Source organism: Nicotiana tomentosiformis, chromosome 5 (genome assembly GCF_000390325.3).
Source record: "Nicotiana tomentosiformis chromosome 5, ASM39032v3, whole genome shotgun sequence".
NCBI lineage: Eukaryota > Viridiplantae > Streptophyta > Magnoliopsida > Solanales > Solanaceae > Nicotiana > Nicotiana tomentosiformis.
Window position 1 is genome coordinate 22,978,696 of NC_090816.1, and position 15,355 is coordinate 22,994,050.

Sequence of the window (15,355 nt, forward strand, 5' to 3'; positions counted from 1 at the left end):
TAACTTATAAGCATATGCTTTATTTGGAATTTAACTTTCTTGAAGAAGAATGGGAAAGGCAAACGGGCCAAGAGTATGGTTGATTGTACTAATTCATGATTTGAAGTTTATGTGTTCGGGAAATTTAATTTTTTTGAGTTATTGGGTTCTAAATTAATAATTTTTACATAATTGATAAATTTCATAAAATAAATACCAAGTTTAGATCAAAGCTCTGGGTTTGGTTTATTGCGTATGTAGCCCCAGAAATCGCATAAAATTAGAGAAAGTTTAGCATGTTGGGGTGGAGAAAGAAAGCAAAAGTTAGAAGGAACTGTATGTGAAGTTATTGACTGTCTAACCAAAGTATACAAAGAATTTAATATTTTATTTAAAAAGTAAAGATACAAATTTTGGGAATGATAAACAGAAAAGGGAAAATTAGACATGACGTGTGGTAATTCAAGTCGTGTTCTAGAGTACAAAGAGATAGAGAGGGGGAAATAGAATTGGTCTAAATATATAGATCAGACCTTATTGAAAACGACATAAAGCACGAATATTAGATTATGGAAAGATTTGTAACAGAAACAAAAGTGAATTAAAAACTAAATCCACATTAACTTCAAAAAGAGTTCTTGAGCCGAGGATATATCGAAAACAACCTCTATTCCTTCATAAAGTAGGGATAAGTTCTACGTACACACTACCCTCCTCAGAATTCGAAAACACAAAAACAAAAACTAAGAGGAAAGCAAAACATTTGTTCTTCTTCAGTCCATACGAGCGAGAGTACAATTGGGTAGAATTCCAAGTTGTGTTTCCTATATTTCCAAAGGTGTTTCACAGTGTTTATATTTGGCATCCTCCACCTGATTTATGGGAAAGATAGAAAACTAACTATTGATACTCAACATTTTCAAACAAAATATTTTGGTAAAAAGATGGTTTACTTTTGTTGCTAAAAGTCAGTTTATAGTAACTTTTACCTTTTGGATGACGAAAGAGCACTCCTTAAATCAACAAATACTTTCACTTTCTTATATACCAACCAAACATATTTGACAGGCTGAAATTTAACCAAAGTTTTTTAAAAAAAAAAATACTCGACATCTCACTCTGATGCAAGACTATCTTTCTGTAACAACTATAACCTATAGTTGTGTGTGCGGGCGCGCTCACATTTATGCCCGATACGTATGTAAGCACGCACGCACACACATATACATACTGCATACAGACGCACGGACACACACATATACATGCACTGACATAGAGAGAGACCTGAAACGTTATAGATTAGTTGCATAAAATAAAGAGATGCATAGCTTACAATTGAAACAGGGAAAAAAAAGAATTTTGAGCTCTCTGTTGATCCCCAACAACATATAAAGGCAAAAAAACAGTGACAAGTATGTTTTTCCATCATTTTCTCATACTTTTTACATGTCCACCATGGTTAAAATGATCATCAAGTTTGGGTAATTAACCTATTCACTCTTAATGCCTTCTGTGACAACTCCAGTAGTTGGCTCTCATACTCTGGCATTAAGAAAGGACTGCAGTAAACAGTAACTTTAAGCGTCGGACAGTTCTTGCTTAATCCCCGTGTGAAGCTGACTCTCACACTTTGGCATTAAAAAAGGACTGCAACAATCAGTAATTTCAAGCGTTAACAGTTCTTGCTTAATTCCCGCATGAAGCCGGTTCACATACTTTGACATTAAGAAAGGACTGCAGTAAACACATAGTTTCAAGTTGTACCCTTATTTAACTAACAGAGACACATTTATATATTTCACCAGGCAGGTCAACAGTAAGCAAGTAGACTGAAACACATTCAAAACAAATAGTGTTAGTAGATAAACTAACCGATGTTTTAAACTTTAAAGGAAATATAGAAGGGGGTGCAGGACATCTCATATTTTTATCTTTTTATTTTTATTTTTGACAATGGTGGAATCCAGACTACTTGCACGCACCTTAATTATTCTGTCGGGGTCTGTCACCAGCATAGGTATCGAGTAACTCAACCCACCACCTAGCTTTTTTATCGTCTCTATTAGGATTCAAAAGCTGGTTTTCGATGATTTTTACCCTATTCATTGACCGCTATGCCACACCCTTGAGTGCAAAAGAGGGTGCAGGAAATCTAGATATCACAATGCCTTCGGATAGACCACTAACTAGGATTTAAATTGAGATCTATATGTAAGAATATAAACTTAAATATATAGTGATCAACTTTAGCTTCCACTCCCCCTCATTTCCACCTCTCCAGATTTTCCCACTAGAAAGACAACTTTAAAATGTTGATAGAGTTGGATGTTTATTCTTTCTAACTTATTTTTTTAATTGCTGAGAAATCTTCGAGATCCAGTGGCGTAGAGTTAGACATTTATATTATGGATAGTTCTCTTTTTACAACAAACAACAAGCCTAGTAAATTCCACAAGTGGGGTCTAGGAAGGGTATGGGAAGGGTAAGATATACAGACCCTGGAAGGGCAGAGATATTGTTTCCGATAGACTCTCGGCTAAAGAAAAGATGAAAAAAAGTAATGGCAACAAGTAATAACAACAACATGATAAAAAGAACGACCAAGACCACGGTAGCAACTAAACGATAGGCAGTAAAAAAAAGGATAGTTCTCTTTTTATTATTGGAAAAAAATTATAAAAGGAGTGTTTTATAACCAAAACTCACTTTTCGAGGGAGAGATACTAAGAATTTAGCATCACAATATGTTTTCAATTGCAGAAACTTGAAGGACAAAGTTTCTGCTAAGGTGTAATAACAAAAAATACCCATGGGTAGAATAGGAAATCCATAGCTGAAACCGCGGAGCTAATGTTACATGAGGCATATAAGAACTGAACTCCTATTATCTATTTGAATTTTTTTTAAATAAAGCATCTCTTAAACAAGTGATTCCTGCTTATAGGAAAAAACAACCACCTCCCAAATCAATCATCTAAGAGAGTTTATGTAAAAAGCAATTATTTTCTTTACCTTCATTCCAGTGGGAGATCCCGGTTTAGCAGTAGTTGTACTTCCAAAGTTGAATTTGGACTTCTTTTCAGCAGGTTTTAGTATTTGAAAGGAACACATTAGCGTCTCATCTACGCTCATCATAGCGCCAGCATTGTCAAACTCTCCACAATAATTAGGTGCAGAAAATATGGTTACGAGTTGCCGATTAGCAAAAAACTCATACCCATCCTCCACCACCTGTAACGACTTTCAAGGAATTAGGAGATTTAATCAAAGAATGCAAACAAGGAAACCTTGTCTGAACCTCGTGATTGCCCCTTTCCAACCATAGACCATTTCAATTAATAGACCACTGACAACTGATTATAAGCATAAATAAATACACTTAGATAGCGAAGAAAAGTTTACAGCAGTGGGTTTAGACCTGGTGAGCACGGCAGATAAGATCCAAATCCTGCTTCTCAAGAAATTCCGTCACCTTATCTGAGCCAAAAGTGTATGAAACTCCGCGGTCGTTCATTCCCCATCCCTGAACATCTTTACTAGGATCAGACCAAAGCAAATCACAGAGCAAACCGGCATCCGGCACATCCGTCGGGCGCTGGAGATTTCTGATTTGGTCTAAATTGTTCAAATCGGGAGAGAGGCCTCCGTGCATACATAGAATTTTTTCATCTATTAAGGCAGCCACCGGCAGACAATTGAAGCAATCTGTGAAGATTTTCCATAATCTAACATTAAATCTTCTCTTACATTCATCATAAAATCCATATATGCGGTTTATGGAAGCACATTCATGGTTTCCCCTAAGCAAGAAAAAGTTTTCGGGATATTTTATCTTGTATGCAAGTAAAAGACATATAGTCTCTAGGCTCTGCTTGCCACGATCAACATAATCCCCTAAAAATAAATAGTTTGATTGAGGAGGCAATCCACCATACTCAAAAAGCCGCAGAAGATCAGAATATTGACCATGAATGTCACCTGAAAGTCAAAACAGGATAAACTGTAAAAAAAGACATTAAGTCAACAATTTTTGTGCATATCCAAAGACATGCTTTCCCTAGTCAGAAGACTGACTCAAGCACTTGTCAAAACAAATTTAACATTCTGATACAAGGAAAAAATAAAATAATATGCCTTGCTTCCTTTATTATGACACGAAAAGAAACAATTTGGAACCAAATATCGTATTACATTGACTGCATGAACATATATTCCTAAATGCGAGCTTTCCATATGAAGTAAATAGGCTCTTAAATTTCCCTTTTTTCATGAGATGAACTAATTGCTTTCTCCTACATGCAAAACACTGAGGTCATACAAGTCCAGAACAACTAATTCCTTGGATGAGTTAAACTAAGACATGATATTATAACCTGTCTACATTTACGGATGTTTCAAATTGAGGCTTATTCCACATGAAAATTGGCATATAAATACCCTACATATCATCAAATCATCAATAGCCATCATACAGTTGGCGGTAGCTTGGTCAACTTCTGGTATCTCTACTATCCACCAAATAGTTGGTAGCTCGCTAAGAGTCTTGTTTTGTACATCTCACATCAGTAGAACAAGCTCATTCTTGGCAATGCTCAATCCTAGTTTGCCTCACCACGCTTTGCCACAAATCCACAGAAACGGAATTGGAGTTGACTCCAGAATCACATCTTCTGTTCTTTGGCCAGAAATAAAATCTTAAGATTCCAAACACAGTTCAGGAAAAAGCATCAATAAACTGCATATGAACAGATCATCAAGATTTCATTTATGGCTTTTTACAAGCTATGAGCAGCGCAATAAGGGGCCCCATAAATCCTAGCTCCTAGGTGCTTGATCTAAAATAACACTAATAAGTTGGCATAGAAGGCAATAAAACACCAATACATTTTTCACACTTCAAGCCACAGATTCAACTTGCTTTCGTATAAATCCGAAAGATACATTAAAGACTAGCAAAAATTGAACATCCCTGTGCTGTATTAGTTCGTGAATCTTATAATTGTATCTGAACTTGGGTAACATAACTTAACATTGAGAAACAGGGTGTAGGAGAACTAAGTTGTGCCATGAGCTATTCAAGGCTTAAGTTATTCAATACTTCTACCGTCCCACTTTATGTGGCACTCATTCCTTTCCAATCTGTCCAAAAAGAATGTCACTTTTCCATATTTAGATACAATTTAACTTTAAAATTTTTATTTTACCATAATTTGTGGCCATTGCCATACAAATGTCTGTTGCTTATTTTAGACCACAAATTTCAAAAGTCTTCCTTGTTTTCTTAAACTTTGTGCTAAGCCAAATGGTACCTATCGTTTTCCTAAGTCAAACTCGCTCATATAGCTTCAAGATTGGACTTAGACTTCGAATGACCTAGCTCAATAACCACAAGAGAGAGAGTCCTATATTATACATGAATTTTTAAGGTAAAAGCATCTCCACTATGCATAATGATTTTGTAGGTTGAGAGTAGCTAATAGAATTAAACCAAACTTGCTTTTCCCATTTGACCTTTGCTTAATCCTTGGTACTTCAAAGGAAATTCATGTAAGTAACAATTAAACAAGCTCATCAAAGGAGGGAAAACTAAAGGCTTAAAAGGCAAGCTAAGGAAGTGAGAAGAAAACTAGATTTCAGCTACTTGACGTTTGGAAATAACCAAAAAACAGCATGCAGGTTTAAAGTGAGGGAGGATGAAATCCTTTTCGCTGTACATAGGACGCTCCCACTTGGTGCATTTTGATGAAATCTCTTACCTTATTTGTCGGAAAAAAAGAAAAGAAATGACCAAACAACATATAAAGAGAAAAGCATAGATGTAGCGAGACAGTAAAACGCAACCAATGCCCAAGGTAGTCCCGGTGAACATGAAGACATGAATAAAATGAATCAAAAGTAAACAGGTTTCTTCCGTTCGTGCATCACACAATGTTATCAAAAGCACGCTTAAGCTCTGAAGCTACGCGCAAAACATGTTGAGCGCTTGGCCTCGCTTAGTGGACGCTTCAGTGTCGTCATCAAGGCTCTAAGAAATACTTTTTCTTCGTCGGAGACCATAATCCTGGAGAGACAACATTAAACAATTGATCTTTCACTTTATGGTAAGTATTTTTCAATTTCTCTGTCCATATATTTGTTATTTATGCTTATAATTATTAGTCTTGGAATACAACAACAACAACGACGACCCAGTAAAATACCACTAGTGGTGTCTGGGGATGGTAGTGTGTACGCAGACCTTACCCCTACCACAAGGGAGTAGAGGCTGTTTTCGAAAGACCCTCGGCTCAAAACGACGAAAAGAGACAATATATCAGTACCATCAACAGAAACCAAAAGAATAATAACAGCATCATAAAAATCGGAAAATAGATGAAAAGCAATAACCAGTAAATAGTCCCGACACTATGAAAAATGAAAGAGTAGTGAGAACACAACATTAACCACTAGCAGTCTAAGACAAAAATCCTATCAAACTAGCCTCACATAGTTACGAAATAGAAATAGGCGCAACTACCTCCTACCCTACAACTCTAATACTCGACCTCCACAGCTTCCTATCAAGGACCATATCCTCGAAAATCTGAAGTCATGCCATGTCCTGTCTGATCACCTCTCCCCAATACTTCTTAGGCCGCCCTCTACCTCTTCTCGTGCCTTCCAAAGCCAGTCGTTCACACCTCCTCACCGGTGCATCTGGGCTTCTCCTCTGTATGTGCCCGAACTATCTGAGTGTCGCTTCCCACATCTTGTCATCAATGGGAGCCACGCCCACCTTCTCCCAAATATCAGCATTTCCAATCTTATCTATCCTAGTGTGCCCGCACATCCACCTCAATATCATCATTTCTGCTACTTTCATTTTCTGGATATGTGAGTTCTTAACTGGCCAACATCCAGCCCCATACACCATGGCCGGTCTAACCACCGCTCTATAAAACCTACCTTTGAGTATCGGTGGCACTTTCTTGTCACACATGACTCCAAATGCTAGCCTCCACTTCATCCACCCCACCCCAATACGGTGTGTGACATCCTCGTCGATCTCCCCATCCCCGGGATAACCCATCCTCTACTGGGGATGACCTGTGATTCAAGCTCACGTCCATGCTCGCTTCCCTAGACTCGGCGCTGAACGTGCACTCCAGGTACTCTGTTTTAGTCTTGCTCAGCCTGAAACCCTTAGACTTAAGGGCCTGCCTCCAAACCTTCGGCCTCTCGTTAACGCCGCCTCGTGTCGCATACATATTTGTACTTTTTCTCCATTGGCTCACTTCTTATTAAAGTCCACAATTTATTTGTGCTTAAAGCCCCAACGGACTTTAGAATTTTTTGAGCTTTTCGCCTTTGATAACAATGCATCACACTTATAAAAGCAACAAATGCCAAGCATATAATTCAAAATGATACAAGCAATTGACAACCAAGCATTTCATATCCAAATTAATCAGGGTCACTGATATGAATCCTCTTATTCAAGACCATTTCAATCCAATACCAAACAGTTTCTCATTAAGACAAAGTAGGGGCTCTCTACAACTAGAGGTCTCCAAATCTCGCACTTGTCTCAACACATCCAAACAACGACCTATGTCAATCGCCAATCTTAGTGAAAGTGTAGCAGCAGAAAAATTAGATTAATTCAACAAAAAATCTATTGGCAGGGGAAGTACATTAACCCAACAAATGCCAAGTGAATCGTTCAAACAAGACAAAGCATCAGAACATAATATACAACTTTCTCCAGCTATTGGAAAAGACAAGACTTCTGAACAAATTAGAAACCAAGAAATTCGAAGAGCATGATTCACACCCCTCTTCAAACACATCATAAAGGAAGCTAATTCTGAACAAACCATTAATAACTTATAGGTTTGTCATCTGAACACCAGAACCATCATTTCAACTTTATGGATTCTGAATTTCAAAATGACGATAAGTGCTAATAGCTGAGTTCTAAATTTAATATCTTATACCATATTTAATGAATTTCTTAAAACAAAAACACTGTTTGAGCAAAAACTACTGGGTTCGACTGAACCCGTATCCAGGCCTAGCTCCGCCCCAGTATAGACCACGAGAATAGTTATATAATATGAATACTCATTTGCCTAGACCTACTCGCATTAGACTGTTGTAACAAGCATAGTTATATAATATGAATACTCATTTGCCTAGACCTACTCGCATTAGACTGCTGTAACATAGACGACTACATCGTGCTGGTGGGAGGTAGCCGCTACCCAATGGATCAGATAGAGTGCGCGCAAGTTGGCCCGAATACCACCGTCATCAAAAAAGGGTTTGAGTACATGTAAATTTTTCAAAGTACACTAAATATTTAGGGAAAAATATCAGTATCAGATACACACCATGTAACATAGAACAGAAAAAATAATCCAATCTTAGCAACTAATACAAAAACCCATCATCTAAAAAAGTCAACTTTACAAGAAAATGAAACCCAAACAGCTAAAAAGAACTAATTACCAATTAATCAAGAATTAACGGGAAAAAAGATTGAAACTTTTACCACAAATCTTGATGGGTGCTTCAAGTTCCAATAAATTAGGCTGTTTCAAGAAGATCTCTTTAGAAATCAAACACAACTGTTTGATTTCAGCCTCTGTTAACACTACTTGCTTCCCTGGCTTACCCTTTACTTCAAGAAGCCTACTTATAATATCATCTAACACATTTTGGTCCATTTTTTTCAATCTTCAAAAGTTTCACTAACAATTTTTTTACCTACTGAAAATGGGGTTTGAGTTTTGAGGGTGTAGATGTGAGGGACTTGGTATAAGAAGATTATTTGATTGATTCGCTATTTTCCTTTTTCTATATATGCGTGGTTGCGATTTGGAGAGGGGTCAAGTGGTTGCCGTTTTATTCCATATAGTGTGTCGTTTTAAAGAATCTGAAACATTCTGTTCTTTTTGGTCAGACCATGATGAAAATTTAAACATGTCAAAAAGTGAAAATTCTTTTCCAATGAGGAGGCATTTTATAACTACAAAGTTTAACTACTAGCAATATTAATTGATGGGGTTAAAGAAATTATACTATCAAGAGTATTTTTAAAATTACGAATCTCACTTTTTACTTAGGATTATTTTATATATATATACCATTTAAATAACTTAAGGGACCGTTTAGTTTGAATACAAATTATGATAGGATTAGTATATTGGATTAATTATATTGAGATTGTTAATTTTATTGCTTTATTCTGGAATAATTTATTTTGATATTACTATTCCACTCCGGCATGTATAATTATCTCAGTACTATTTTTAATCTAGGGATAATTTATTCCAGAATTAATAACCAAATAAGGGATAAGATAATACTAATTTTTTATCCCAAAATTATTTTTACTTATCCATCATACCAAACAATCCCTAATAGTGTATACGAAATTCACAGTATAAGTATATAATGCAAACTCTTTTAATATATACAAAAACTGTTAGACCATAAGAAAAGGATGGGAATTGGGATCATTGTAATGATATCTCTTGCTTCTAAACCAAAGAGAAAGCTCTTCTTTCTCATGTAGTTTACCCATTTTATAAAAATATTTCTTACTTAATTTATGAATGCGTTTTTTCATAAAGTTTTGCACTTCAATCATTCAACGAATCAAAGATATTTAATTATTCCTTCTTAAGCTTTTTATTTCTTCTGTTAAACGACATTTCGAGTTCTAATTAAGAAAATGGAGAATTCTTTGACCTTTATTTACCTGATTACTAGATGCATAAATTCAAATAATCAAACCAATAGGGCAAAATCATTAATTACAAAAACTTAAATATTTACTCCCTCCGGTCCACAATAAGTGATTTTTTGGCTGTTTTCACACAAATTAAGAGATACACATTTTAACATTAATTAGCAATGAAATTGACCATATTAACTTTTACTATTTCTTCACATAAACACTTCTAACACATACTCCAACATTATTTACTCCAAGTGCAATGTAGGAAAAAGATAATTAATTCATTCTTGAAATCTGAAAAAATTAAATATTTTGAACCATAAAAATGCCAAAAGATCACTTATTGTGGACCGAAAGAGTACATTAAACTAATAAATTGGAGATTGTTATAGTCATAACTCTTGAGAAGACGTTGAGACCATCGAGTGTGTGGACGGATCCATTTATTATTAACCAAAGAATTTAGTTTTACACATATAAATAGATAATTCTTCCGTTTCAATTTATGTGAGGGTATCTGAATTTTGTGAGGCAATAATATTTTTGTGTATATATATATATAATAGTTGTATTTAATTCGTAATAATTATTTTATGAAAAAAAGATAGAATAGGTACATATTAAGCCGCACATATTGTATAGAGGTCTGAGCGTCGCGTGGGTGTGTGCAGTCTTAATACGACCCACGAACGGGAGCAAGTGGACCAAGTGGTAGACTTCTTATGTGGGGGCCCACTACGATTTATTGGACTGGGACCACCTAAATATCTGATTATCTTCTACAGTTGTTCTACATTTCCTATATCTTGGAAAAAATGAAAGATCTTGACTGTACTTGAAACTGTGGGTTTCTTTTGTTTGGTCATAGACTTGGAATTCTATCCGAAAATTGCATACCAAAACTATTTCCATATTAATGGGTCATGACTATAAATTGAATAAGTAGATCCTAAAAATAATAATCGATAAAATTTATAATTTTTTTATAAATGTATATTACATACAAAAATTATATGTTTTTCATATACTTTTCGGCTATGAAATACAATTAGTTTCGGCCGACAACGTAATTTGCCCATAAAGAAATGTAGCCCAAGAATATAGTTAGCTTTATTGGACTAATAGTAAGCACCACAAGCCCATCTTTGAATCCAAGTGCGCTCTTGATCCATTTTTATTTTTTTTTGAATGAAAACTTCCAATTCTTCTATCAGGATCAGTCTATTGAAGAGTAAAAATTGGGTGGAGATGGTTATATTTTGGACCGCTTACTTGGGTTCACAATTGAGAAATTGACACCAGGTAACAATACATAAGAGGAATCGGTAAATTGGCATTGCATAACCAAATCTCAAAAAACTCACTTCCTATTTATTCTCTCTATAACCCCTTCTCTATGTATTCTTTTTCATTTCCTTCTCCCTTTCTCTCCTTATATTTCTTATTTTATCTCTCCTCTTTTTCTCTCGTGATTTAGCAAAAATTATTGCAAATTATGCTCAAAAATTAGTAGGATGAAAAGGTAAAGTTAATCTCACATCAGAGAAAATCAGAAGCAAAAACTAAAAGAGAAAATAGAGAAAAAAAATAGAGTTTAACTTTGTTTTTCTTCTCTCTCTTTTTTTTGTTGGATATAATTTTGATGGAGCTTTTTTTTAGGATGATGGTTGTGTAGACAATAAATTGCATCGAGAAAATAAAATCAAGACCGAAAAATATTGCAACAAACGTAGTATTTGATTTCAAATAATATGAGTGTACAATCTCTATGAATCCTCTGATTCTTCTTTCCAATAGTAAATAAATCCAAGGGCCTTTGAACTTGATCTTGAATATGTAGTTGTTGCCACGAACGATGATCTTGAATTCAACTAGCACGAACTTTTATTTGAACTCATACTCCTTGAATCTTGATTTGTTCTTCGTTCTTGAACTTGAACTTGATTTGTTCTATGTTCTTGAGCTTGAACTTGATTTGTTCTCCGTTCTTGAGCTTGAACTTGAACTTGTGGATGAATTTGTAGCGTTTGATCCACGAGCTCTTTCTTGATTCTTGTTATAACTTCTGGTGTCTTTTCTGAGTTATGAAGACCCATATATATAGTTGTGGGAGGGAAGAGTTATGATAAGAACAAACTCTTTCCGACCAATCAAATTGAAGTATGGAAATGCAGCATTTGATTGGCCAGAACATGTCACTAGCACATGTGGCGCAGTTTCATTGGCTATTTAATTTGACTTGGCATGCCTTGTCATTCTGACACATGGCATGATCCTGTTTGGCCTTCCGTTTGACTTAGCGTGCCACGTCATTTCACGCGTGGCACCAAAATGGACCTCTAGGAAGATGATATCTTGGGTCTAATGAAGTAGGCTCATCATTTGTAGCCCAATTAAATTGGCTAGTCCAATTATATTGGACTTATATAATTAATCCAATTATATTAGCTCATAATATTTATTTGGACCAAAATATATTTAATTTAGATCAAATCCAAAAAATTTATGAATTTAAATTCAATAAAAATTTAATAAATATCCCTTACTTTAAGATTTGTCGAGATGTAGACTTTGACAAAACCGAAAACGGATAATGAAGCACCGGCGGACTATCAAATTTGGCTTAGGCCTGTTTAGAGCACAATGGATTGTCTATGTAATTTTGTTACGTGTACACCCGGTCAATTACTTTAACAATATAATGACCATTTACTTTGAATAGGGATAATACAAAACCATTGAAATTTGTGATTTCAATGTGAAATCATAATTGCCGCATATCTACGATTCCTTTTAGGGAAGGAAGTATTTTATTATTGTCATGATTATACATAATTACATATTAGGTTGGCAATTCTTACAACAATTGTCGCCGCCGTAATTAGACGAATCCCGTATGGAAAACAATTGTAGCAGCCGCCTTATACACTCGATCTCACGTCGTCGCTTCACTTTCAACCATCGCCTTTTGACATCTATAAATATAGTATACTCTTTATTCTATTAGCATCACTTTCGACGTTTGCAAACCACTTTGAGTCTACTTTTGACGACTTGAAACTATTGACGCGAAAATAATTTTTTCTTATTTTTTTGTGCTTTTCTTCCTTTACTGGTTTTTTTATAGGTTAAACAAGAAAGATATGTTCTTGTTTAACGAGATGATTCAGGTATGAAGAAGGTGACGTTAGGGTGTGAGGGGATGGGTACTCATCCCCGCCTAAATATTGGAGAGATTACTCTCAAGGTGACTCGACTATCAGAGAGATTACTCTCAAGATGACTTGACTATCAGAGAGATTACTCCCACGGTGACCCGACTATCGGAGAGATTACGCTTAATGTGGCCTGACTATCTGATAGATTGCTCTCAAGATGACCCGACTATCGGAGAGATTACTCTCTATGTTCGACTATCAGAGAGATTACTCTCTATGTGGCCCGACCATCAGAGAAATTACTCTCAAGATGACCCGACTATCAGATAAATTACTCTCAATGTGGCCCGACTATTGGAGAAATTACTCTCAAGATGACCCGACTATCTGAGATATTACTCTCAAGGTGGCCCGACTATCGGAGAGATTACTCTCAAGGTGGTCCGACTATCGGAGAAATTACTCTGAAGTTGACCCGACTATCGAAGAGATTACTCTCAAGGTGGCCTGACTATCACAGAGATTACTCTCAAGATGACCCGACTATCGGAGAGATAGGGATGGATATTCATCCCCGCCCGAAAACCGAAGGCCATTTCATCCATTTAGACCTTTGTGCCCATTCTAATATTCTCGATTTTGACTTTGATGACTTTCTTTTTGTCCTTTGCAGCCCGAAGAGATGGCAAATTTCAGAGACTATACCTCATCTTCCTCCAAACTTAGATATCTCATAATCGAGACTGAATATGACATAGAACAAACCAAGCTTTTGGTTCACACCCCACAAGCTGGCCGGTATGCAGCCTCATGGCCTTCTTTGAGGAACTCGCTTCATGTAAAAAATTGGACCTTGGAGCACAAGTCTACTTCTAATCCATTGTCCAAGATGTGGTCTCTCGAAGTGCCAATCCATCGCCACGTAAACATTGCTAGCACCCTTCCAAACTTAGGGCGTTGCATAACTCAAGGAGAAGTACGTTGGGAAAACACAACAACAATCGAGGGCGAGTATCGTTATATTCCAGGATATTGGGAATGGGCTGAAGATATACTTGGTGGAAGCCAACAAACCCTGAGTACAACCCTAACGGAGTTATTCCCGAGACAACTAGGTGGTCTAGTGATCAAGAAGCTATATTCTCCAAGCTTAGAGTGAGGTCTGACAAGAAAGATGAAACATATATAACAACCTTCTTATCATGTTAGCTATGTGCTTTTGTGTTTCCCTATAAGGCAGAATACTTCATCTGTGCCGAGACTTTTAAGATGGCAAGCATGATGGCAAGCGGGCGAAAGACTAGCCTTGCGGTCCCAGTTTTGGCGAGTATTTGTCATGGTTTGAATAAGATTTTGTGTTCTTCCCAACTTGATCAGGTCAAAGTTTGTTTTCCCATCCATTATGTTTAAGGCTGGCTTGAACATTACCTCAAAATCCATTATCCACTTGCTAAGGGTTCGTCTGTCCCTTTGACGGTAGCATACTCAGAAGAGGGATCCGCAAGGTACTTTGACAAGAAAGATGCAAGAAAGCGCATCCATAAGGGAGAGGATATAGTTTGGACACCAACAATGTTAACTAATTCTCATCCTTATTATTATGTGGATAACAAGTCCCCTCAAGAGTTGGAGTCAAATTACTTCATGAGCTTACATTTTAACTACCTCTCTTTGAGGTATGATAACTCATTCATCATCGAGTCATATAGCCCGCATCGATTTGGTCATCAATTTAGGTTTTACCAGAACGTCCCTGATTTTTTGGAGTATTTGTAGCGCCTCTCTAGATGAAGGACTCAGATTTAGGGGTGGGCATCGGTCGGTTCGGTTCGATTTATTCATGTTCGATTCGGTATAATCAGTTCAATTTTCGGTTTAGCCATGACAAAAATATTATAAAATAACGAAAATAGATTACTTTTTGCCGCCGATGAAAGTGTTTCTACTGTCAATACAAAGAGGACATTGGATCTAATTCAATCCCAAAAGTTAGAGATGATTGCCCAAAATCAAATGAAACGGTACAATAGTTTGTAACATTTTGGGGAAAAAAGAAATTTGAGAAAGGTGGTAAAAGATGTTACAAATGGCTTTCCTCTCCAATCTTCAAAGACAAGTAGATGCATCAAAGTGCAATATGTGTAACTGTAGCAGGCAAATAAGGAAGAACCTAAAGTATAAGAAGATAATTTCACGGTTGTCACACCTACTATTCATAAGTTCTCCGTGCAGCCTTGCTTTCTTCCTTGCTCTCTTTGTGGGCATTTCTTCAGAACTTTACCAAACATTTCCCATATTATTCCCTTTCCTCATTCAATATTTTAGGTAAACAAGAAAATGATTTTCATTTTATATGTCGAGTGCTTATCATTTTAACATATGTTATTGCTCATGTTAGGCACATTTTTGACGCTGGGAAAGCAAAGAGGTGATCTCAAGCACCTATGGACAAAATGAGAACCAGATACTGAAATTCATTTTTTTGATTTTTTGG

The 15,355-nt window shown here is 36.2% G+C and overlaps 1 protein-coding gene across 1 annotated transcript; it reads right to left on the bottom strand.

Moving 5' to 3' along the window:
- Positions 1-1,260: 1,260 nt before the first annotated feature.
- Positions 1,261-8,803, bottom strand: LOC104113106 (serine/threonine-protein phosphatase PP1-like). Its single transcript, XM_009623200.4, has 4 exons — positions 8,513-8,803; positions 3,398-3,957; positions 2,992-3,210; positions 1,261-1,626 (listed from the first exon to the last, which is right to left on the bottom strand). The coding sequence occupies exons 1-4, from the start codon at positions 8,685-8,687 to the stop codon at positions 1,603-1,605; spliced, it is 978 nt and encodes a 325-aa protein (XP_009621495.1). The 5' UTR covers positions 8,688-8,803; the 3' UTR covers positions 1,261-1,602.
- Positions 8,804-15,355: the final 6,552 nt, after the last annotated feature.